At 38.5% G+C, this 26,237-nt stretch overlaps 1 protein-coding gene across 1 annotated transcript; it reads left to right on the top strand.

The window, feature by feature from the left end:
* Positions 1–700: 700 nt before the first annotated feature.
* Positions 701–25,273, top strand: HSD17B3 (hydroxysteroid 17-beta dehydrogenase 3). Its single transcript, XM_061456375.1, has 11 exons — positions 701–1,139; positions 3,199–3,245; positions 9,777–9,852; positions 16,861–16,968; positions 17,704–17,771; positions 18,923–18,958; positions 20,907–20,941; positions 21,979–22,060; positions 23,669–23,734; positions 24,057–24,206; positions 24,878–25,273. Exons 1-11 carry the CDS (start codon positions 986–988, stop codon positions 24,992–24,994), a joined length of 939 nt encoding a protein of 312 aa, XP_061312359.1. The 5' UTR covers positions 701–985; the 3' UTR covers positions 24,995–25,273.
* Positions 25,274–26,237: the final 964 nt, after the last annotated feature.

Here is a 26,237-nt window from a genome sequence, read left to right as displayed (position 1 = left end):
TGGAAGGCTATCATTAAAGTGTATAAACAAATTTTATTTTACCTCATCCTAAGTGCACATGTAAGAATCAGTCTTTCTGTTGTCCATTATAAACTGATCTTTGAAAAATGGATAATATTTAAAATTGTCACTACAAAGAAGTGTAAAAGTTGTTTCTGTGCCTTCCCTGAGAAATTCCTTATGTTAAATTTTAAAACCTTTTCGATCACTTTGAAGTCTGAATTTCATTGATTTTGTCTCAGTTGTGCAGTGAGATACTGTTCCTGTGAGCATTTTTCCCCCTTAAGGTTTTGATACATGTCCTCAATTTTAATACCTTTTCAGACATGGTTTGTTCAGAAAAGCTGAAAGTCCTATTCCTGTGTTAATAGATTACAGTACTTGTTCATGCCATAATTACACAATTTGTAAAATGGGTGTAATGCTATCAAGCTCTTTTCAGAAGGCTCTGTGAAAAGTTTTGTAATACTGCTTTCTATGTATGGAAGGGGTTAGTTAACTTGTGTAACCTTTTATTACTTTGTTTTTGAATTTGTAGATAAATCTATTCTTCTGGTTTCAGTGTAAACTTGCCCTGTAAATGGCTGGGCTAGAGTTTAACTCTTTGTTGTAAAAAGTAGTGCTGATGTTGTTATCCCCAAGGTTTGTAGTATTCCTATCCAAGGCTTTGGTTTGGACACATCTTCAGTCTCTAGGATTACTAAATAACAATAAAAAATATTTTTTTCTTTTTGTTCTTGGGTAGTTTCCAGAAAAGCAGTGAAACCTTTTGTTTAAAATTGTTTAGTTTGAATTTTTTTCAGCAGTTTACAGATTTGGGTGTAGCGTAGATGTTTTTCTAATCTAAACCCTGGACATTCTGTTGAAGAGCAAAATCACGTGATTAGATTAGACTTCTCACTACTCTGCCAGTGTTCGGAGACTAGCAGCTCACTGGAAGGAGGCATTTCCCAGGGAGAAAGCGACTGATTCATACTTGCTCACCATGGAAGCATTCCAGCATCAGCTATTCACTCTTATTGGAGGTCTGATCTGTTTCTATGTTCTGGTAAAATGCATCAGATTTATGAAATACATTTTCCCACATACATGGAGTGCTGTGCCTCAGACTTTCTTTCGGTCGATGGGAGAATGGGCAGGTAAAGGAAATTTCTTCACCTTCTTTTTCTTGTAACTAAGTAGTGGATTGTTAAATTACTAATCAGGAGCAGTTTTCCTTGCATTTCCTTTCCCTATCCCTTAAGGTCAAACCACAGTTTCCACTAGGTGTGGTTTTCTTAATTTCTTTTTCTTTTCTCCTAGTAACTTTAGGTTTATGAGACACCAGGTTTTGCATACTTGGTGAGAATAGAAAAATAGTCAAACTGGCAACAGCTCACACACCTGGTGAGAATTCTTTTTCCATTCCGACTGTTTTTTTTTCTCTACTGCAAATGCTTTCGTTTTAATAGCATTGCCTATATTCTCAGTTTCCTGATATGTGAAGCAACTAGTTTATGTCTAGCATATGGACTCCAATTTTTCAAAGCAACTTTTCTTTGTTCCTGGGGAGGTTGCTCCCATGTTTTGGTTTTATTTTTCCAGACGGCTGAGCTATCCTTACTGGTACCGTTAACAACCAATTCCAATTTAGCCTAAAAACTTCAAAGGCTGCAACTTGGCAGTACTTTTTAAAAGATATTATGCATTCTCATAAAACAACAGAAATATTTAATATACACCTTTTTCTTCCTACTGTTCATTGATGTTTTTCTAAAGCTTGTTAGATCATCAGTATGAAGCAAAAATGAACAGGTATAACTGTTTCTGAGTTCCTGGGCTACACATGTCATTGATGGTGACATCTTGTTAAAAAGTGACCCAAACAGCATGTTTGCACTTCATTCTTTTCCCCCGCATTAAACAGGATTGAATACCTCCTTAATAAGCATATCTCACAGTGGATTAGTCAGAAATGAAATCCACCCCTGTGCAAAAGACCTGCCTGAATAATAGCTGCTTCTGAAGCAATATGTAGGTCTTGTTTTGATTTAAATAAGGAAAGGACCTCTCTTATGTGTGAGGAGGGGAGCAGCACGTGGGACTTCCTGTGTAAAATCTTTGTTTCCACTGAAGGTTGGGAGACTTGTTTCTTTTCATGGACCTTTTATGCTCTCTGTTTTTTGTAAACATAAAGTCATCTGGGCCCAGTAAAATTCATAAGGCTTGGATGATTTACTGGCACATGTGATCCTGGGAATTATGAAAGTTAAAGTTTATTTCCCAATGGACAATTGCATTTCATCTGTGATTCTGCTAGAAAGCTAAAGATCCACTGTTGCTTCACTGAGGGCTCTCTCTTCTCTGTGAAATGAGAGAGTAGTTGCTTTCCTATTGGCAACAAACCTAATGATTCAAAATCACTTTTTCCTCAGTGTCTCTTGCTATTTAAAAGACCTTATCCACATTTTTTTATATCAGACAATTTTCCTTTTTGCTTTGAAACCTTCCAAGGTTTACCTTGGAATTTCTTTGGTGCTTTCCTACTTTATTTCTTTATTTCTAAGTTGATAAGGATTTTCTTTCCTCTTTGGCATTCGTTTGTGTAATATTTAAAGTTTAGTTTGCGTTACAAATGCCAAAGCTTGTTTACTTTCCTAGTAATGCTAAAGCCAGAAGTAAACCTGAGTAGGACAGCTCTGAAGGAAGAGCATTTTATAGATGGTGGCAAGTTTGCTGTGATGTTTCCTTACAGACAGATTTTTTTTGTGACAGAAATTCTTGCATCAGCTTTAGTCACCAAGAAGTCCATATCTCCTACCATTCTGCCACCAGCATATAAATGAAAAGCTTGCAAAGCAGAACTTGTAAAAATATGTGTATGGAAAAAAATTCTACCCCTTCTTCGGCAACTGACTTGTTGCTGAAGCAATGGCTGCAATTGACTTGTTGCTTGGTTTCGATCCGCTGAAAATAATAGTAATAACTATCTACTGCGTTGGATACATTACTGTGGGGAGGGATTTGCTTTGCAGACAGAAAACACTAAATGAAGCAACAAAATGATGACAAGGTCACAAGGAACTCTTTTTTTTAAGAGAAGATTGATTCTGTTCTTCAGTATAGCATTTAGGACGCAAACTCACTCAGATGATACAGAAGAACAAGTTAAAGCAGAGCTTCAAATGTAATCTTTATTCTTCTTTTTACTTTCTTCAGTGGTCACAGGAGCAGGAGAAGGGCTTGGAAGAGCATATTCCTTTGAGGTAAGATAGATTACTCACCCTTAAGTTTACTTTAACAAAATGGCAAATGCTACCCCTTCATCGGTTTCTGCAAGTTAGTGTAATCACTCTAGGATTCAAAGGCACTGCGACAAACACGGTGCTGATCCTTCTCCCCTGTATGCAGAATGGCATTTATCAACTTTCAAAAGGAAACAGGTGCAGCATTTCAGAGGAAAGTAATTCATTTCACAACAGTCTCATCAGACCAAGGAAATCATAAAGATTTCACATTGCCTTCCAGGGTAGGAAGTCTCCTAAATTGTCCTTTTTTCCCCCAGTTTTGCAGCTAATATGTTTTCTGACTTCCAGTGGGGTGGTTCATCTTTAGCATACAAAATGTAGTTTTCTAGCCTTCACACTTGAAAACATATTTTGAATGATATATGTGAAACAAAATATAACGAAGAAATCTCTATAAATTTATATAAACTGCAGGTTTCAGAAATTATAAGGAAACCTAATGGTTTAATTATGGATTGATAGCTCTTGGAGCTGCAGGAGGAAGGAGGAGCTCTGTGCTGGTCCTGTGGCTGCTGCTGTGCAGAGTCACTACAGCAGTCCCTTTCTGTTCAACTGTGCTCACCAGCACTGAAGGCAGGGTGATCTTGTACTGTCCTGCACCAGCCTTGGTATTAGTGATAGTGACTGGCTCCTTTTCTAGAAGCTAAACTTGAAGAGAAGGACTTGGGGGTGCTGATTGATGAGAAACTTAACATGAGCTGGCTTCAGTGTGCACTTGCAGCCCAGAAAGCCAACTGTATCCTGGGCTGCATCAAAAGCAGCGTGACCAGCAGGTCAAAGGAGGTGATCCTGCCCCTCTACTCAGCTCTTGTGAGACCTCACCTGGAGTATTGTGCGCAGCTGTGGGGCCCTCAATACAAGAGTGACATGGACTTGCTTGAGTAAGTCCAGAGGAGGCCACAAAGATGATCAGAGGGCTGGAGCACCTCTCCTATGAAGACAGACTGAGAGAGCCAGAATTGTTCTGTCTGGAGAAGGCTCTTGGGAGTCTTAAAAAAGTCTTCCAATATCTACAGGGGGCCAACAAGAAAGCTGGAGAGAGACTTTTTACAAGGGCATGTTGTGGCAAGAGATGGAGCATGGCTTTGAACTGAAAGACAGGCAATTTAGATTGGATCTTAGGAAGAAGTTCTTTCTTGTGAGGGTAGTGAGACACTGGCACAGGTTGCCCAGGGAAGCTTTGGCTGCCCCATCCCTGGCAGTGTTCAAGGCCAGGTTGTATGGGGCTTTGAGCTACCTCGTCTAGTGGAAGGTGTCCTTGCCCATGGCAGGGGGATTGGAACTGGATGAGCTTTAAGGTCCCTTCCAATCCAAATCATCTTATGATTCTCTAACAATAATCAAGAGTTTAGCTGTGATGCAATCTGCTCATAAATTATAAAATAGACCTCACAGGAAAGTAAGTTGGCTTTTGAATTGATTTACAGGATTAAGCTAGACTTGCAAAGTATGTGCATTGTTTCAGCACCTGCTTTATGATTTTCATTACTGGGAATGGCAATACAATAACTCCTTTTGAAAGTGCATTGAATGTAGGAAGCACAAATACCAGGTATTATTGTTGAACATTTGGCATAGTTGTGATAAAGATCACAGGCTTTCCCATGGGAGAGAAAGGATAATATTGTCACCTTGTCTACTCACTGAGTTGCTGTAGTGATGGACAAATGGAAAGAGTCTGATGAATACATAGGTCTTGGGGAATGGGATGGGATCAAGACAGGGGAAGAAATAGTCAGAAATGCTTGAATATTTACTTAGCACCAAGTGTAGCCATTTGTATGTGCAGCTTGCTGAACTCATTTTGTGTGTGAGCACCTGGCGATATTTTATCCATGTGAAGGCTGCAGGAACCTGTGAATGTCTAGATCAAAGCCTCTGTGTTAAACCACAATATTGTTCTGCTTCTTTTGTGCTGTATGGGTTATGCAAGAGTAAATCTTATTTTAAATGCCAGCTGTAGCATGAAAATGGCTGCTTTTTACCATGAGAAAAGACAAAACAACTACTGTGTAAAAAACCCAAACAAACAAACAAAAAAAAAATTGAAAGAAAAAACACAAAGCACCAAAAACCTGAAAAAAATCACAAAAAGTCTTGGCTGGAACTGACTGGATTTTGTGGGACATTTCTTCATTATTTTTGGCTTTTGTGGGATGACTGAGAGCCATCTTTATCCATGCTGAGATGTACCTTCCTCTCCAGGTGGTCCCTTTGATAAAACTGTGCTCAGCTACTGCTCTGTGGGGCAGATCCCAAACCCACACCACGTGAGCTCATAGCTTGGCATGTCATCTTGCTGGCTGAGGTCAAAGCACACTTTTTGTGTGGCCTGTGGATAAATAAATCTGACCCTGCTGTTTTAGTATCTGTGTGCCTTTGGAGTTCCTGGCTCAGCACTGCTGTCTTGCTGGTCTGATGTCAGGATATGAAATTCTCTGATGTTCTTCTGGCATAGGTTCCTCTGGTGGTATGGGCTGATGTGAAGTCAAGCCTTATTTGATGACCACAGTGACTGTTCTAGTGTCTGAGCTCTGACGCAAAGTGATGAATTTCTTTCTGACATCCTGAGCTCAGGCGTGGGCTGATAGCAGTACACAAAAACGTAAGGGCTCTGTGCTTGGTGGTAGAATATGGTACAGGAGGCTAAGAAGAGCAGCTCTTGTGTTTTAGAAGGCTAGCATGATGTGGCTTTCTCTGCCCTTTCATGTGGAAATGAAAGTAGGCGGTTCATTAGGTAGGAGCCAACAGATTGAGGCACACTCAGAGATTGTAATATTTACTGGTTCAGTACCCTAATTTTCAAGGTTTATGACTAGATAAAGGTCTCTGCAAAGTCTATTAAGCTCAAGAGCTGGCTTCCATGGAGGCTGTCTGTATTTCTAGAATATCAGGGTGCTTCTGAACGACTGACCTTTTTGAGCTTAACGACCGTGACCATTTAACTGACTGCTCTGATGTCAGAGCACTGGGGTTTTGGGTCTAGTTTGCTATGCTCATTTCAAAAGCTAGGTGTCTGTTAGATTCGGTCTGTTAGTTCTTGAGCTGATAGAGTTTAGACTCACCAGACTTATGACAAGGAACAAAACCAAGGAACAAAACCTAGTGTGCTGCTAGACTGTCACATCTCTACTAAATTGTTAGCGATTCAGGTATCAGTGCAGTCTTGTTTCTTCTGTTTTTCTGATGTAATAACTAAAGATGGGCTTTAGGATCTGTTACTGACTTAGAACTTCAAACGTACTGGGTTTATGGATGAGACCATGCTGTACTCAGAGATTTATGGTTTAGGCCCTGCACACTTCTCATCTGACATCAGGGCACAAGGAGGGTGTTGGTGGCTTATATGGTCACCATTTTTGTTATTGTTAATGGTTCATAACTCTGTCATAACTCAGGCCAGTTCTTGCTTTTAATGAATGCATTAGCAGACCATCTTGAGACAGGCACTGCACTCATTTGTTAATACAACAGTTCCTCAAATCTTAAACCTTCATTTCATTTCCTGAAATTGAGCATAGTATTACCAGCAGTATAATACAAGATAAATATGATGTGAGCTCTTCCACTCCAGTTGGAAGCATATTCTAATTTCTCCACTTGCTCTTGGATTTACCCTGGAAATACTGCCCTTCTACTTGTGTGGCACAGGCGCATAGCTGGCAGAAAGATTGCAGAATTCTTCTGCCCTTTTGTTTCAGTTCTGGTTTGCTGGACCAAAAGAGGTTGAAATATTTGAATCATAGACATCCTAAAGGTGTGAACCTCAGGGAAGGAAAAAAAGGGGTGAAGCACTGAGGACATATCAGCTTACTCCTGGAGATGAATCTCTTTTGTAATAGGTAGAAATTTACAGTAGGTGGCTACAGATCCCATAAAGCATTTTTAAGAATTTTTAAAGTATTACATCTAATTATTCATGTAGAATATAACCAATTTATCAGAGTAACTGTAGCAGTTACATGCATCGGTTGAATCTAAAATCCGTGTCTTGCCTTTCATAAAGCTTTATTGATTAAAATTTTGCCTCAGACTGAGCTGCAAAATCATACTAGAAAATGCAGAGTGACTTTGTAATAATTTAATGTAGGCTTAAATTTTTTAACCATGAGTTTGCAAGACTCCAGTGTGCAGATCCTGCTTGATCTTTCTTCATTATTAGCCCCATTTCTAAATGCTAAGTTGTCATAATTTATTATGGCTGGCAACATTTTGGCAGAGGTGCAGGAGCATTTTAGTCCTTTGCCACTGGGAGTCAGGGTTTCCTAACACAAGCAGATTCACGTTACACAGTGGTGGAAGCTAGGGCTTGTTCTTAAGTGTGAGGGGCAATACCATCCTCTAACATCAAAGCCTTTCTATGTTCAGAATATGTTTTGTGCTAAAGACATCTACATTAAAAGTTACCTTTATTTGAAATGCAGCAGAGTTAAACCTGATTTAACTTTTCCAGTGGATGGCCAGGAATTTCTTTTCTAAACACAGTTCTTTGTGTGAGAGTGCGTTTGAATCTCATAATGTCCTACAAAACCTATTTCTGATAAAGGTGTGCATTTTGTATGTGGGCAAGGAAGCAAAAAGGAATAGTCAGGTGTAGCTTCTTTTGCCTCCAGAAATGGTTATTACAGCATTATACTTCTGCTTAGTCTGGAGTACAGCAGTTAACAATTTGCCACAAACATGAATTTTTAGCTGAAGTACAATGTAATCTTAGCAAAAGGAATATTTTTTTACTTAGGAGATATTATTCTACCAAGTGAAATACAGAGACCTAAGTGAGATGATACTGACAAGCCCAGTGAAGCAGAACTTTGTTTTTATTTTGTATATGACATTGGGTGGTATTTACTTTTGTGTCTGAAGGCACAGAAATTAAATTAAACCCAACTAACACTCCCAAGTGGCAATGACCGTGGAAACGGAGACCATGCCTCCAATTGGAAATGGCTTGAGTCAAGCTTGCTGTGGACAAAGGGAAATCTGCTGCCTCTATGTAGGCAATTAGAGTTCTCTTCCTGGGAACTTCAAATGGAGCCCTTAAGCTTTTGAAACTCCTGAGTGTCTCTAAGTCTGTGCAGGTCTCTTTGGAGCACCAGTCAATTATGTTAAAGGGTCTCCAAAAGCACAGAATTTTGAACTTGGTCTTTATGCTAAAAACACAAATGATTGTGGCTGATGCATTTAATGGGCAGTCTTCCCCTTGTACTCTCAATGTAGTGAATTTTTGAACAAAGGTCCTTATTCCTTAACATTCTCTGCACTGTTTCAGAAGAGCCAAATGGGACAAACTTTTTCACTTAAATAGCTTTAAGCAGAAATCATTGCAGGGCATCAGCTGTGGAAACGAATGGGTCTTCAGTGTGTGGCCTTCACCAGTAAGTTTCTTCTTCTAAGAAAACCTTGTGCTTTCAGATGGCATTGGCTTTATCTTAGTGCTGGCTAATCCAGTTCTTTCTCCTTGCTCTCATGGGCATGGGTTTTTTTTCAGCTTTATCTTTTCTTTCTTCATGCACACAACTCCATTTATCTTCCATTTTTCTGATAATCCGTTTTCAAAAGCTGGGACCACATTTGTCCTTCAGGTTTTACCTCAGACTTTTTAACTGATGGGAATGGGATGCTTTGGGAAAACAGGAGAAAAACATTCTCTATTTGTTCTGCATTTGTTCTGCACATGATAATACCAAGCTGACTATAAACAGAATGCTGTATTAAATAGTATTCATAGGTATAAACTTCAACTATTGCCAATATCTTTGTGGATGTACATTTGTGGCATTGTATTTTGAGGTTTTAAGCACAGATTTCATCTGTTTTCCTTGTTTCTTCTTCTTTTTTTTTTTTATTTATTTGTTTTGTGGTGGTTTTTTTGATTGGTTGGTTTTGGTCTTTTGGTGGTGTTTTTTGGGTGTTTTTTTTTTTTGTTGGCTTTTGTTTTGTTTGTTTGCATCTAAAGAAAGAAACAGTTAAAATCTATCATATTTGATTTCTGTTAAAAATATGAATAAGGTTCAATCCCTTTCAAACTCTCAAGCCTTCAATTCAATATATGTAATCTACTTCCTCAGAAGAAAAAGATAAGGATGGAAGGTGATGTTGTAAAATTACTATGATGTCATCAATATATTTGGGCTCTGAGATCCAAGTAGAAATAAAAATGTGTTTCTGGGAAATGTCATGTTTGTTTTAACTGCAGACATGCGTTCATTTGAAATTGGCTCAGTATTTTTATTTTTGTACATGTTATTGGGGTTTGACTGCATGTATGCCTTGTAAGGGTCCAAGATTACTCAATTAAGGAGATGTTTTGGAATACTGTTTACTGTTTGGCCTGGATTTAATATCTGTTGTTTACCCATTAGGCAGATGACAGGTAAATGAAAGCAAATTTAAAAACTCTGTGATTGCTTATATTGTAGGATTGGAAAAAATTGAAAGATTCTTATCACCTTACTGTTTCCTAACAACTCTCATATTCCTTTCTTGTAGCTGGCAAAACGTGGATTAAATGTAGTTATGATAAGCAGAACTCTTGAAAAACTACAGAGAGCAGCCATTGAAGTTGGTAAGTGTTTGTCTCATCTTCCTGTTTATCAGAGTGGATTTACAGGGAGCTGGGGGTCTCTTCCCTTTGTACAGTGTCTAGTTCAGTAGGCCCCCAGGCATTGCTCTAGCACTAAACATGATTCTGGTATTACCATGTTGCTTGAACGCTTCTGATCATGGATTGCTTTAAAAATGTGTTCTATCATTCAATCAGTGAGATGGGTTTGATAAAAAAAGTGAACGTGTATTCTTTACTGGTTTTATCTGCCTTTAAAATCTTCGGGGCAAAGGAGATGCAATACTAGAGTCATTGGAGGCATCTATGAAATGGTTTAAACTTGGAAAAGTAAGATTACATTTAGGCTAATTTTTGGACATAGCAAAGGAGGAATAAAATTGAAATTAAGGTTCCTGTCTGAATTTAGTTTGTTTGGCAGTTTTTTTAAGGTTTTCAAGTTATATTTGGTTTTTGATAAAGCAATTAAATAGTGTATATTTGGAATTAGTTTAGAATTAATGTTCCCTTTCTTTGGAAGAAATTAGCCATTTACAATGGGAAATGGATTGTTAAAACACATTAAAATTCATGGTTAGGTTTTATTTAGGAGTCAAATGAGTTTCTATCCTCCATTAACTTTAAAGATTGCTGAAATCAAGGTTGCTCTTTCCACTGTCTCTTTTTCTATACATGGCTTCTACCCACCAGATTCCCTCATTCACAGGTTCTTATGTGAAGCATGTGTCACTCCAAAACTACACCTCTGTCAGGAATTACCTTTAAGCAGGCTTAGCAGCTGACTCCAGCAGAGTATCAGGTCCAGTGACAGCAGGGCATCTTTCAGGGACATGGCAGACTGTAAGTGGGTGAAAAAGTCTCTAATATCTGAACCTGCTGCTACCAAAATCAAAGATTTGACCCTGAAAATTTCCATCCAATTTTCCTTCTTCTTTTTTTTTTTCCAGGGATAAACTTGTTTTGCTGAGAAGCAACAGGTGTCAGAGGAGGAAAGCACCAACTTGCTATAAGCAGTGATATCTATGAGGTCAATGTGACTATGGCCTACACTAGCCCCTCTTAAATAAACAGCCATAAAAAAAATAATTTCTGTGACAATTAGGTCAGCTCTGGTGCCATTGTTGCATTTCTTTGCAGCTATGATTGTTAAAGAATTACAATACTAAAAACCTGAAGAAATAAAAGCTAAAGAGTTTTTAGTTTCTTTGCATTGTAAATTAAAACCAGAAGCAAAGAATGGAAACAAAAAGATTCCTGACACTAACATAGCTAAGAGAAAACATGGTGAAGGGGTGGAAAGATGACATACTGTAAATTCCATTGGACTATAATTTATTGTAAGGCCATCCACTGGCCACTTTCTTAATTACTGTGCTGAATTGTGTAGCAGTGTGTGATGAAGTACTTGCCATGTCCTGAAAGGTACTCTGAGATAGCCAACCCTGCAAACACTCCTATGCCTGTGCAGAACTGACCCATGACTTCTTGCATGTCAGGAAGCTTTACTGACAGCAGCAGTGTTATCCATGTAATCGAAGGTGTGGGTAGGTGGATGGTTTGACCCCAGCAGCTCAGGCTACATTGATTAGGCTGCAGTATGTTCAGCTTGGTTGTGACCATAAAGATTTTTCCCCAGAGCTTGCTGAAATTGGTGGCAAACCCCAGTGAGACCTTTCCATTGCTTTTGGTGGGTTTTGGTAGAAGCCCAGAGTGACTCTTCTGTTATTTATTGTGTCAGGTTGGCAATGAGTGCATAACAAGTAGGTGGCACAAACAAAGGGAAAGAGAGGAAGATAGAGTGATGAAAAGCATAGATTATATGACCTGGATGCCATTAAAATCAACAGGGAGCTCTGGATGTGGTCTTATGGTAAAGCTTTGGAAATGTTCCACTAGTTCCGACTTTCAGATTCAGGCTTTACTGTAATTTAGCTGAGCAGTCATTGTGAAGGAAAAAAAAATTAAACTTCCTGTGATGTTATGTCAGTAAATAAACAACGGAAAACAAATATGCAACAGGAACTTATCCAGAATGATTATACAGTTTTCACAATTTTCTAACTCTGACTTTCTATACTGCTTTAACAAGCAGCATCTCACTCCAAGCAGCTATCACTACCCTGAACTAGATTAGGGCACAGAAAGTTTTTTGCAGGCTGTGTGAATTTGTTGCAAGACTGAACATGTTACTCTTGTTTCCTTTTTCTTAACAGCTATACCACGTATCTTTTTGCAGTCACTTGGACATCATAATTTAAGACTTGCCTCCCTCTTCAAACTGATAACATTATTTGCCTAATCATACTGTCACATTCCTCTGGAGTACTGAACAAGAGAAATTAAAAGAGCCTAAACTGTGGGTAATTTCAGAGATCTCAGCGTTTGGCTTTCCTGGTTCTACAGGCCAAAAGTGTGCCTGAGAACAGCTCTCAAAGCTGGAGTAGGCAGAAATCCTCAGCAAGAAAAACATTTCTCTAGAGAAGCACTGGAATTGAAAACCAAATTTCCACCCATTCAGTCTCGAAAGCTCTTTTAGAATGAGATAAAAGATAAGGAAGTAAGTCTTATGGAGGGCAGACGAGAGGACTATCACACCAGGTGTACTGCTCATTTAACCCATTTAGCACAGTGGTTGTGAAAACATTGATCAAACCATAGTACCAGGAGATTAGAAATTGTTTAGTGTGATGCATGCCTGTCCATAGCAGGGGGCTGGAACTAGATGATCCAAGCCAAACTGTTCTATGATTCTGTGATTTTAGGATGGAATGTATTAACTGCACACTTATTTTATTTCTTCTCTACAGGCAAAGGTAGGTCCTCATTGAGAAGCTATACCTTATGATCAATATACAACCAGGATTACTCTTTTTGTGCTAATGCCAAACAAAAATCCCCACTTCTGTAAAACGCAAAAATTATTCACAACAAGGGTGTCCAGGTTTTGGTGGTGTTAATGAATTTGAGTTTGATGATGCAGGAAGTATTTTATCTACTTCTTCCTCCTGAAATTATTCCTGTTAATATCGAGCAAAGTAGTGCATTAAAAAAAAATCACCTCACACAGTCTGGAATCAAATGTGCCTTGCTCCCACTATGACCTGCACAGGTGCTAATTCATTTAGCTGTCCCCTCTGTTATAGGTTGTTTCCAATCTGTTGTAGTCTGTGTCCTCTGCTTCTCTTGTCCTTCCTGCTTCAAGAGCTAAGCAAGTAACAAACTGAAATCACTGATTAGCATGAAACAACTCACTTGGCACATCTTTCCTTCATCCTCAAGGGTTGCCAAAACTCCTGTTGTGTCTTGCTGATCCCTTGAGGTAAAGTGCTAATGCTCAAGATTCTTTCCCAGTCTTCTGCATTACTCCATAAAAGAGCACTTGATCGATTTCCTGAGTGCTCTGGTACAGTAACAACTTTTTTGTTGTTCATTTGGGATTTGTTTGTTAGTTAGTTAGTTTTTTTGTTGTTGTTGTTTTGTTTTGTTTTCATTTGTTTTTGAGTTTTTTTGGGGGGTGGGTTTTTTTTTCTTTTTTTTTTGGTGGGGAGGGATGTGTTGGGTTTTTTTGTTGGATTGGTTTTGGTTGGTTAGTTTGTTTTGCTAATTTCATTTTGGTTTTCATTGAGTTTGTCTTCAGTGGTACTTTCTATCATCACTTGCAGTTCTGCTTTTACCCTCATTCTTTTTGTTTCTTCTCTGTTTTCCTGTTATTTCTGAAACCATGTTAGCTTATATTTCTGAGAAGATGCATTTGTCAAAAAAAAACTTTCAAAATGTAGCCAGAACTTGTGCTTTATAATTTAACATGAAAGTTTTTTTATTTCTGCCCAGTCTTAAATTTATTGTTTTGTAACTTCTTTCTCTTATTTAAGTAACTCTCATTTTGCTCTTCTCTCTGCAAATTTCCACTGAATAAGAATGTCCATCTTGTTCTAAGCACTTCTCACATCATGACCTGTGGCCAGCAGGTAGAGGGAGATGATCCTCCCCCTCTACTCTGTCCTGGTGAGGCCATATCTGGAGTACTGTATCCAGTTCTGGGCTCCTTAGTACAGGAAGGACATGGAACTACTCGAAAGGATCCAGCAGAAGGCTACAAAGATGTTTAGGGGTCTGGAACACCTCTCTTATGAGGAAAGGCTGAGGCAGTTGGGCCTGTTTAGCCTGGAGAAGAGAAGGCTCTGGGGTATCTGATCAGTGCATACAAATATCTTAAGGGTGGGTGTCAAAACGATGGTGCCTCTCTTTTTAGTGGTGGTCAGTGACAGGAGAAGGGGCAATGGGCAAAAACCGAAATGCAGGAAACTCCATCTGAACACATGGAGAAATTTCTTTACTTTGAGAGTGACAGCACTGGAACAGGCTGCCCAGGGCTGTTGTGGAGTCTCCTTCTCTGGAGACATTAAAAACCCACTTGGATGTAACCCCTTGCAACCTGCTTTAGCAGGAGGTTTGGACTAGGTGTTCTCCAGAGGTCCCTTCCAACCCCAGCCATTCTGTGATATTCAAGTTTTCTTACAGTACTTCAAAAGGGTCTCCTCTTTCTAGAAAGATCAGTTCTGTGTCACTCGGGCATTCATTTTGTAACCTCAGGTTTTCAGAAGATCTTCATAACTCTCTAAATAGAAAATGAGAGTTTCTGGCACACTGCATGTCCTAACCAACTTCATGCTTCACACTGATTTATTCTATTCCTGATCAATTTCAAAAGACAGCATATTATCCTATCTGACAAGCGGGATTCCCAAGTGGCCTGAGGTCAGAAGGCATTAGATGTATCCTTCTTAATGATATATTTTATAACAAATTGGATTAAACAACTCAGCTCAAGTTTTTCATTTGACTGAAATTAGTTTTCTGCTCATTTTTAACATAGTCAATAAACTGTCCTGATATTTGAAAACCTAGGCTTTCTGTTTCTGGCAAGCTTAAGACTTTTCAAAAGAGTGGAATGGCTTGTGTATTCATAAATCTTTGTCGCAGAGAATTATAGACATCAGAAACATTGGAAATTATTTTTTGGCTCTCTCCTTTGCAGAATTGTTACCATTTTCTGAAGGGCTATCCCTGGATAATTCATTTATCAGCATGATAGTTTTATTGTTTTTTCATATATTGTTTTATTGTTAAATGAGACAGAGGAAAGTCATCTGGAGTACTTGTTTGCTGGCTGACAGTGCTGGTTGCAGCAGTGCAGTCTGATACAGACAAGGGGACACAGAGAAAGTACAAACGTTTTGTTTGATCCTCATTTTTATGTTGCTCTAGTTTTGGCTGCCCTTCTGATTGCCCTCGAGCAATATGGCTACAACATCACTACAGCTTTTAAGACCATCTCATTTTGTTTATAGAGCTCTTCAACCACAAGGTCACCACAGGTGTCCACTCCAGCTGTTGCTGTCCTTTCCCACTCACTGCATTTATCTCACAATGTCCTTTTCCTTATAGTTGTACCATTCACCAGCCTGGGACCATGAGGGGGTCATTTACCACTAGAATAGCTTTTATATGTTGAAGCTTCAAAGGGTGTTTTGTCCCTTTCATTCACACAACACCAGCTTGGAAAGTGGGCAAGAAAAAGGGCAGTGAACATTTCAGATCTGGAGTCAGAGCACCTGCTGTTTCCTCAAAGTGCTTGCATTACCTGAGTAGCATAAGGTGGTCAAGACTTGTAGTATATTAAGGAGCAAGTAGGAAAAACTGGGAGGGAACAGCTTTCTCTCATCCTCCAGCAGAGGCTGTGTTTTGTTGCAAACTGGCCTGCTGGACCCAAAGCCAGCTTTTTGCTAACCTTGCTCTCCAGTGGGAGCTGGTGCAAGGCCTCTTCCTAAGTTCTCAATGTTCACCAAGGGGTAAAGCAAGATTACTGCATGGAAAACATCAAAACCGATTCCTATTCAAGGCAATGCTCTCTGTTGCCTGTATGATAAAATCAGCATCCAAACAAACAGAGACAGTTTCCCAAACAAGACCCATGCAACTGAGTTTCTGCCACTTGCACCGAGTCTGAAACCCAATCATCTATTGACCTTTCCAAGCTTTGCCTCTCACTTTTTCAGCAAACTTCATCTGGATTTCAGGTTGCCCATAAAACTTGAAAGCAGATTTAGTAGCAAGAATTTACAATGTGAACATCTAGTTATTGGGCCCCTTTAAAGGAAAACCTTGCCTTTAAAAATGAGTAAATAAGAGCCTCTACCTCTTTTCCTTATGAAACTTCATTGAAAGTATGAACAGCAATAAATAAACTGCTGAGAAAAATGGTAATGTACAGCTGGGCTCCACTCCTGCATTGCAAAGACACTGGACAAATCACACATATTTCCCCTTCTGTGTAAATTGACCTTGTAAAATTCAAGTCATACCCTCCCTAAAATGCCTTTTAGTCCTGCAAAATTCTGGGGAAAGTTCAGCCTAGGAGAGTGAAAATGTGAAAATAAGAGAGGAATTGTTTGGAAATAATGCAAAAAATACTGTTTCACATTCAGCCCTGTTTTGTCCTCCTCCTACATGAAAAAACAAGCTCTGCTTGTTAAAATGTTCATCTTATACATGGAAACACTTCTAAACTGTTCTGCAAAACAGTGCTTATGTAGAGGACCTGGCTCCCACATTCACTTGCCTAACATGTGCTGATAGTGTTCAGTTATAAATATTATGATGACCAGAGGAAGAAGTCCTGTGTTGTTTATTTCTGGGATTTTTTTTTCCTTACTGAAGGTCCAGATGGTGTTTCTATTTTGTGAGGGAACTTCCACAGATTTCAGGGCATAAATTCATCTTATATATGCCAGGCAATTTCCCTGAAAACAACTGAGTACAGTGGGAATGCTTTGCTTGTGTTGTGATATTTCTGAAAGTAAGAAAATTGAAACAATTGCGTACTATACAGCAGGCATTACTGAATGAGACCTCTGATTTTTTCTCATTACTTAATTTCAGCTCTCCCTCTCTCTGGGTAGATACAAAAGGATTTTCATTTTTTTTTTTTTTTTCTTTCCTTAATTACAGAGCAAACCACAGGTCAAAAGGTGAAGATTATACAAGCTGATTTCACTAAAAATTCAGTATATGAGAACATTGAAAAAAATCTGCAAGGCTTGGATATTGGTGTTCTGGGTGAGTCATCAAGATCTGCTAATTGAAGGGTATTTTATGGCTGCAGTGTATTAAACACAGAATTGTACAAATGATGTGTCATAAGAGCTTGTTAGCCAACATTTAAAACCAAGCATGCAGCTGCCTAATGCATTTGAGCATTACTTTTTGTGAACAAGTTTTAAAAGTGAGTTAGGATTCTCCAAAGGCTTCTTGTTTCTCTGTGCTGTGGCTTCTTCACTGTGAAACCTCTTCTGCTGCTTTACAAACAGCATTTAGTTTGTGGGGTGACTTCTTCCCTATTTGGCCTCAATAAATTCATTTTCACTCTTGGTTGTTTTGCAACTATGTACAATTCTTATATTCAATCTGAAACGAGCTTGTGGCTAACACTAATTGGTATAATACAGGCAGCAACAATGAAAACATGGTTTTAGGAGGGGCATTCTTTTTGGTTTGGTTTTCTTTCCTTGTGAAGAAAATAATCCTCTTAATAGTGAAACAAATGAAACAACAACAGCAAAACCCAAAACCAAACAAACCCCCAAACTATAGCAACAGACTGGTTTTTCATTCCCTGAATCAGGAGTGATTACTATTGATGACTTCATGAGAACAAGAGTCGATGTTAAACAGCATTTCTATTCGCATACAACTCAAAAGCTTCTGGGCCTTGAGGAGAAGCCATTTGTTTAACTAGCTGAACTATGCGTTTTGTCTAGATTTGGTTCTTATCATTATATTTCCTTTGATTAGTTAACAATGTTGGAATGCTTCATAATCCTCTTCCATGCCGTTTCCTTAATGGATCAGACATAGATGAGGTAGGATTACTCTGTGGGTTTCTACTTTCAATATAACAATGAGGAATTGTAATTCCATTTAACAAGGGACAGATTTTGCCCCTGCTAAAATCAGTGCGTATTTAACTGTTCAGTTGAGTGGGAAAAGAACCCATCCTGAAGGAGTATAGTTTGATTCGGTTTTCATGCTTGGAAGAACTTACAAGAGACACACAATGGTAGATTTCAGCTAAACTGTAGCAAGCGCCCAGTGATAGGGGAAGACTGTGCAGCTGGACAGGTTGTAGGAGGGGTCAGCAGCCCCTCTGGCTCAGGGCTGACTTGTAATATAATGGGGTCAAGCCTGTCACTTCAGCCACAGCTGAAGTATTGGGTTATTGTTAGTATTATGAAAGCTTACTTTCTTTGGAGCACCATCATCTAAGTATGTGAAAAAAAAAAAAAAAAAAAAAGAAACCTCTTTAAAATACAGTTTACTTTTGGAATGAATTAATTAATTTACACATGTAGAATAGTTTGACAGTATTTAGGATGTGATCACATTTTTCATTGACTTATTGTTATTTACCTCTATAGTATTAGCCATGAAAAAAAAGAACAACACAGAATTTCTAAACATATTTCTCGCTAGTGCCTGTTTTGGGATCCAGTCAATCTATATATTATAAACTATTACACATAGGAGGTCCACAAGCTGGCTGCTTCACTCTGACCTGCAGTCACATGATGGCATGTCTGGTATGACCTGTGTTTGGTGCGGGTCTTGGGAGGGCATCTCTACATGGCAGTGCTGTTGCAGCGCAGTGTACCTCTGTCATTGAGAGCCACCCACTGTCTGCCCGGCACATCCATGATTTGTTGCCCGTGTGCATCCATTTTGGTTTGCTACTGCCAGCACTGTCCAGACGTGCAAAATGGAAGGCATGGAATCAAGTGGATGCAAAGCAGATTTGCATGCCATGTTTAAAATAAAATAAATCAGGATTTACCTGCCTTTGACTGTCCCACAGCACAGGGGCAGCCAGTGACAATCTGAGGCAAGCTAAGCAGCTCTAAAAGCAACTGCCTTGCTAAAAGGCTTTTCAGTTGGAATTGTCAGCTGTCTTACCTGGATGAATTGCAAACTCCCTGTGAGTTAGCTATGAACTTAACTGTTTCTTTGCTTCATGCAGAGCCTTGTCAACTGCAACATTATTTCTGTTACAAAGGTATGTGACACACTCGCATCTATGTTACATCTGCAATGCAGTTTATTGGGAAAAGAGTCCCACACAGAGTGTCCAACCAGCTTTCCTTTGCATTTTCATTTAATTTTTCAGCAGACAGCAATTTTCAGTAGGAATGTCAGCACTATTGTAAGGGCCTTATCTGCTCCTAGGGCCTGTGAAATATTTTCATTTAGCTGACTGGAAACATTTTAACACAGTTCTTGGTTGAAACATATTGTTACACTGCAGCTGAAACATGTTGCAAACCATGTTTGTTTCGGTAAACAGATTTGTTTCAGAATCAAAATCTTCAAGGCAAGAAGATCTGCAGTTCGGCTTTTTCTGTACCGTACTCTTGCCTTTTTTCCTTTGATCGCCATTCTGTTCTGAAAAACCAGAATATTTATTTTTATAATAATATTTTAATGTTATTTTACAGAATATTTAGTATCAGTGAAGCACAAAAACTGAAGGAGCTGACTCCCAGTTCTGTACTTTACCTCTTGGTGCTAATTTTGGTTGGCTGCTTTCCTACAAGAACTGTTAGTAGTTAGTATTCCATGCTTTCCAAGAGTGATTAAGATTGGTATTGCTCTGCTGTTTGCAAGCAGTATGTTAACATGAACAAGAGTAGGACAAGAGCTTTGCAGTTCATCTCAACCTTGGTTAATATCTTTCTAAACATGGCATGAAAATTATCAACAGATTTTGTCTTTCTTTGGTTAGCAAACTTTATATCACAAATTTGTACTGCTGCTTGATGACTTCAGATAGTAAATCACATAATATTAGTCAACTGAAACAAATTCTTCTATAAGGTAGTTTGGTGAACTTTCTGCTCCCAGGTTTTATCCTATTTACGTGTCAAAAAAATAGCAAAATCTGCAGTACTTGATTGCTATATATATATACACACCTCACAAAAACAGGCGAACATTTTGTACCCTCTCAGTCCAGATAAAAAAAGTGTTTCCATTTATCATTTCCAGATTTACACATACCTCAGAATCCACATCTTCTGCTTCACCAGGACCTGGGGATTCCTTTCCCCCACTGCTGCAATGCATCTTTTTCAGTCTTCCATGAACATTCACCTTCCTCCAAAACACAAAGAAGAAGTCATGCTGCTAATCAGCATTCCTCATAGTTAGGTCCAAATCACCTTCTATTTGTTCCCCCCTGCCCTCCTCCCTGGCTTAATTCCTGCCAGAATCCTGCTCACCATGCATTAGGATGCCCAACTCCAGGTGTTCCTGGCTTCCACAGATGTGGGTGATAAATGCAGCACTGCAAAAGGAGGACCTTTGCAGGTTTTCCACTTGGAAATCCCTCTTTACCCAAGCTGATGTGGCCCATTGCCACCCTTTCTGAAAATAAACTTGTGAACCACACCCTGCTCCTGCTACCACGATGTGTACAATGGCACTATCAAAAAAAATAGGGAATTAGTAAGTACTGAATTAATGTGCAACATTCATTTGCACTACTTTTCATTACTAAAATCCTAAAGCTATTTTTGGTGGCATAAAAAAAAATACTTGTCTTTTCACAGATTTCTGCTTTTTCTAATCCAGGTAGAGCCAGCAGCAAAAATGAAAAACCACTATGAATTTGACTTTCTCCTTACAGTTATAATTCAGTAGTGAAGAATGACAAAATTCAGAAACTGTTGAAAAGCTTTGGAGAAGCAAAAGACTTTCACTGCTTAGAAGACTAAACGTTGGGGGGGTTGGGTTTGGTTTTAGGTTTGTTTTTTGTGTGTTTGTTTGTTTGGTTTGTTTTTCTTTGACAATTCAGATGATTTTCAGGTTATTAACATTTTTAAAATGTCTTCCAAAACTTTGAACTGTTCAAGCAATTGATATCTTGTGAATAAAGCAAGATTAGTTAAAAAATGAAATCAGAAAAGGGGAGAATGGATATAGTTGTTAACATACTTATCTTACAGATGACAAAAATGATTTTGAAACAAATGGAGTCAAGGTAAAACTGTTTTTTTCCTAGACCTTACAATAGCTTTTAGCTGTTACCTCCAGTTTATTCAGTTGTAGCTGTGCTTTTTCACTATTAACTTCTGCACTTTTACAGTATGTCAATCAGTAAGAGTTCTTCTGCTGCTAGTGCTGTGTGAATGAATGATAGGAATTGCCACAAACAGTCAGTTGTAGAACAAGACAAAAAATACAAAATATAGGTCTGTGTGCAGTAAAAACATGAAGGCGTTGCAGAAATAAAATGGAGTGGGATGGGTCCAGTTAAGCCATTTCTTAAATGGCATTTGAATAGAATGTCTTCTTCTTCTAAGAGTGGTAGCTGTGCTTGGAATAATGCTTTTCAAGCTCTGAAAATACCTGTACTACATAAGAGAGATTAATTCAGCTATGCAATTAAGGATCCCTTTTTTGTTTTTAATACATTGTGTAATTTAGACATGGGGGTCCTTAAAGGAGATGTTAAGATCTTCAGATGGAGCTTTTAGAAAATATCATTAACTACTGCATTTTAGAGGCTAGTGCATGTTCTTTGTTTGGCAACAAAACAAGCTCTTAGTGTTTAATTGTTTTGGTTTGTTTTTTTTTCCTGGTTGTTGCTGAATGAATTGTTTTTAGTGATTTGTACAGGGAATTGTGAATAGGAAAGCTAAAACAACAGATGCCAGGAGCAGGAGAAAGAATGTGCTGGCTAAGGAGCAAAGGGGACCAACCAATTACTTAGAAGCATAAAATCTTTCCACTGATGGCATTTTTTTTTCTCTGTTAGATGTACAATAGCGTGTACAATGTTCCCATGGTTCTGATTGCACTAGGCATTTAAATTTCACTTATGACATTGTTCCTAGCTGGTTTAGATTTAATTGCACCTAACAAAACCATAAAAATTGGGTCTTTGAAAGTGTAGTCTACAGTATAATAGGAGATCTTTGCCTTCTCAGAAAAAAGAGGCTGTTTTCCACTTGTGCAGGCTTATACTACAATACTGTCAAACGTAAACTGAATGTAACTGTTTAAATTGAATTTCAGACGGAAAGGTCTTATTCTGAATCTGTCCTCCGGTTTGGGTACTTTCCCTTGTCCACTATACACAATGTACTCAGCTTCTAAGGTAAGTCTGTCTCATTGCTTCATAAAGAAACCCCCACCAAGTGTTACCAACACATTTCTATCAATCAGCAACACAGGGACAAGTTTTCAGGGTTTAAACCTATGTTGCTCTGCTGAAATAACGAAGTAATGTAAAATAGCACTAGTTGAGAGCTAAGAATCAGGGAAGCTATGTAAATGAAATCCAGTTGAAGGTATATCTGATCACTAGAACAGAATTATGCCTTTGCTTAAATACTATTATGCCAGTGCTTGCAATCTGCCCTCGTTCCAGGAAATGATGACTTTTACCCTGCTGTCTCAGCTAGTTTACTCAAAAGTGTAGATGCATAAAAATGCTAGGTTTTGCTTATGGAACCAAGAAAATTCTTGGTATGTGGGTGGTGAGTTGCCTGACTTCATAGATTTCACTTTAAAATTTTGCTCTGAATTTAAGCCTCACAGCTTTTTATAAAAAATGAGGAGTAAATGATTTTCACTGAAGAAGCAACTTGCTTAGCTCAGGTTTGCTTCAAATGGAAGATTCCAACAATATTTGCTTGAACATAAAGTTCAGCTTGGTAAGAATAAGCTAATTATTCTTGGTAAGAAAGTCTAATATTATTTTTTCTGTTTTTAATGTAAGGTTCTTATTACTCCAAATTTGAACTACATTAAAACCAGACAATTTTACTTCCTTATGGTTTCAAAGTGATATGGTACATTGTTTGTATTATTTTTACTTTTTTCATTCTTGAGTATCTTTAATTTTTTCTTTTTTTTTTTTTTCCCTAGTGCCCTGAAAAGGAACTATTTTATTTGTCAGTGTACTGATGCTTCATGCACTATCACAACATTATTGGTGTTTAAATTGTAAGACCCATCGAATGATGACTTTGAAACACTGACATTTTTCCTCTTTAGTAGGACTTTTATATTTCTAATTGCAGAGGAGTGATCCAAGATTGCCAATTTTCTTAATATTTCCCAAACATCTGACTCCTGAAATCTGTCTTGAGAGATACTTAATTTCTACACAAATAAGTTAGTATATGTGTACTCTTCATGGTGTTCTCTTCAAAAGGTAAATCTTAACAGCTGAAGCTAAAGAACCCCCAAATTCTCAAGTACCTGACTTTGAAGATCCTATCTGTAGGCTGTGCTAATATTTTTACACTGAAAGCATGAGTTATATTTCACTCCCCTTTTTTATTGCAAGACAGCAGTGTAAGCATTGAACTGAGAGTGCAGGTGTCAGTCAGAGATGAGAGCCACATGAAACAATAACGAGAATAATGGCATTCAGATATTTAAATGTGACAAAGTTTTCAGCCCAGTCAGTACTTGATTGATGTCTGGCTTGGGTCAATGCCAGGGTCCATCTTTTCTGGTGCAGATAAGAGTCAATTTTGCCATTGATCATGTGCCCCAGCAGAAACTGTGTCTCGAAAAGTTTGTTTCTGTGGTTTTCATCACTGTTCTGTGCCTTAGGTTGTGTGATGCTTGGACTTTTTTGTTAAGAACCTGTTCTCATATATTTGTGAGTATCTGTGAGAGTACTTCATTTCCCAAGCTGATATTATTTTGTTGTTTTTGTTTGTTTGTTTGTTTCTGTTTTGTTTTGTTTTAGGCTTTTATAAGCACTTTCTCCAAAGCACTACAAGCAGAATATAAGGCAAAGGGAATTATTATACAGGTATTATTATTATTATATCTTGCCTTATTTCCTTAATTTTAGGAAATCAAGGAAACAAAGAATATTTCTTCAGTAATATCTGAGATGCCTAAATCTGTATAACGTTTCCATCCCCGGTGAAGTGCCGGGCCACCCTCTGAAAACTGTCTCCTCCCTGTAGGCAGCTTCTCCCCTTATTCCACCATGGTATCATTCCACATAGTGCCTTAATCCATTGCAAATATGTGTCATAATTTGTCAGATGCTATGGTATTCCTCAGAGTGAATGGCCCTGTGTAAGGGTTAGATGACATTACGCTGTTGTTATGACTTCTTATTTTAGGTAGTAACTCCTTATGGTGTTTCTACTCCAATGACAAGGTACCAAAAACCTGATCTTATTACAAAGACAGCAGAAGAGTTCGTGAGCGAATCACTGCAATATGTCACCTTTGGAGATGAAGTTTTCGGATGTTTAGCTCATGAAGTGCTGGTAATTGAATTTGATAGTGTGTAAATGGCTCCCAAAGGCTGAATCAGAATTGTCTAAGCTCAGCAAGTTCTCCTGACTGATTCCAGGGGCCTTAAGGTTGGACATAAATAAGAAACGGTGAACAGGTTGTTGAGGCTAATATGACACCAGTAAACCCTGAAGGGAGGAATACACAAGTAAAGCATAGTTAGCAGTACAGTGTGGCTTTCTCCACTTTTGTGTGTAGAGCTCAGCTCAGTTTGATATTTGGTTAGTCTTTATGCTTTTACGAGCTGCCTGTTTACATAAGAAATAGTTCTGAGACCCCTACTTTTTTACAGAAATTGGCCAGCATATTAAAAAGTAATTAATGGGGAAGGGGAAAAACACAAAACCAGACTGTGCTATCACACGAACATAATTTCCTTAGGATACTAAGCTAACAAAACCAGGATAAATATTTATATGTGTCAGCTGTTAATGATGAGCATTAAATAAAAGTATAGGGAAGAAAATATATTTACTGAAAACTCAGAGGAATGAACATTACCTTCTAAGAGAAACATACACACTGAAAGTATAAAGTCAAAGCCTTTGCTTTTCTCTTGCCTTCCTGAACACTCTGCTGATTTCTTTCATGAGATTTTGATAACCTTTTGCCTTTGTATTGTTTTTGCTTGATTATTCGGAAGGCACGTGTCCTGCAGTTTGTCCCTTTATGGGTATTCCACAGCAACAGATTTCAAGAAACAGTCTTGCACTCATTTACTAATTATCTGAAGAAGATGTGGAGGAACCCAAACCCTTAACAGTCATTTTTCTGGAGGATGTGCGCTGCAAAACCCCAGCACAACGTGTTTTGCTGTGTCTCTGCATGTGAATGTAGAAGGAATCGATCAGCTTGAACCGTAACTCCATCCAAATCACCTGTTAACTGATAAGTGATTACTTGGTCCAATGACTCTATTAAGCAAATTAATTCCTGTCCTTCTTCAAAGACTTTAAAATTTGCTAAAGCTGTTCCAGTTACTTCTATCAGCCTTACATAGGTATTAAGAAATTTATGCTACTATTTTCACACAAGCATGGAGGCCGCAAATATTTACGATTGTTTGATGCTCATGAATAAAACAATAATTTGCTCTACTTGTAAACCTGTTCACAGTGTATTTGATGCTTTTGGTGTGTGTTTTGTGTCTTTGGTTTGTTCCGAAAAGTGAAGGAAATTTACAAGAATTAAAAAAGGAAGCTTTCAGGATGTTAAGTACACACTGGACCTTTGGAAGTCTGCAGCTACAAAAAATGTGTGTCTGTTCATTGTCTGTGAATGACTTCATCCTCTGCAATATCTGATACGAGCTGGAGGAGTCAGGAGCATGGGCAAAAGATATGACACAATTCTACATTCCTAGATGAATGCAGAAAGCATATCTTTTGACTCTAGGTACCTATGAAGATTATACTTGATGCTACTTGAAAGGCGTTTCAAGGACAACACTATCAGGCACAATCAGCATGGGTTCACAAAGGGAAAGTCATGTTTAACTAGTCCTTCTGTGATAAGGTCACTCATTTAGTGGGTGAGGGGAAGGTGGTGGATGTAGTTTTTCTTGATTTTAGTAAGGCTTTTGATACTGTCCCTTGCAGTCTGTTCTTGGACAAGCTGTGCAACTGCGGGATAAGCAAGTACACAATATGCTGGGTGAAGAACAGGCTAAAGGGCAGAGCTCAAAGCATTGTAGTGAATGGGGCTACATCTGGCTGGTGACCAATCACCAGTGGAGTTCCCCAGGGCTTAGTTCTAGGGCCAGTTCTGTTCAACAGGTTTATTAGTGATCTGGATGTAGTAGTTGAATGCAGCATTAGGAAGCCTGTTGACAGCATCAAACTGGGAGGTGCTGTTGACTCTCGAGAGACAAGAGACCTTGCAGAGTGATCTAGGTAGATTGGAGCACTGGGCAGTGATTCATGGGATTAAATTCAACAATTTCAAATGCTGGATTCTGCACCTGAAGTAGAAGTAACACTGGGTGCAAGTATAAATCGGGAGTG

This window comes from Pezoporus flaviventris, unplaced genomic scaffold (assembly GCF_033815535.1).
Source record: "Pezoporus flaviventris isolate CSIRO_AGI_PZ_B2104156 unplaced genomic scaffold, CSIRO_AGI_Pfla_v1 ptg000022l, whole genome shotgun sequence".
NCBI lineage: Eukaryota > Metazoa > Chordata > Aves > Psittaciformes > Psittacidae > Pezoporus > Pezoporus flaviventris.
The sequence above is the reverse complement of the archived record's forward strand: the minus strand, read 5'-3'. Positions and strand labels throughout refer to the sequence as shown.

Bases quoted from the DNA above. Each gene is read 5' to 3' on its own strand.
- HSD17B3 (XM_061456375.1), top strand. From the start codon at position 986: ATGGAAGCATTCCAGCATCAGCTATTCACTCTTATTGGAGGTCTGATC. The intron at 1,140-3,198 runs GTAAAGGAAATT...TACTTTCTTCAG, and splicing joins GTCGATGGGAGAATGGGCAG to TGGTCACAGGAGCAGGAGAA. The intron at 23,735-24,056 runs GTATTATTATTA...TTCTTATTTTAG, and splicing joins CAAAGGGAATTATTATACAG to GTAGTAACTCCTTATGGTGT.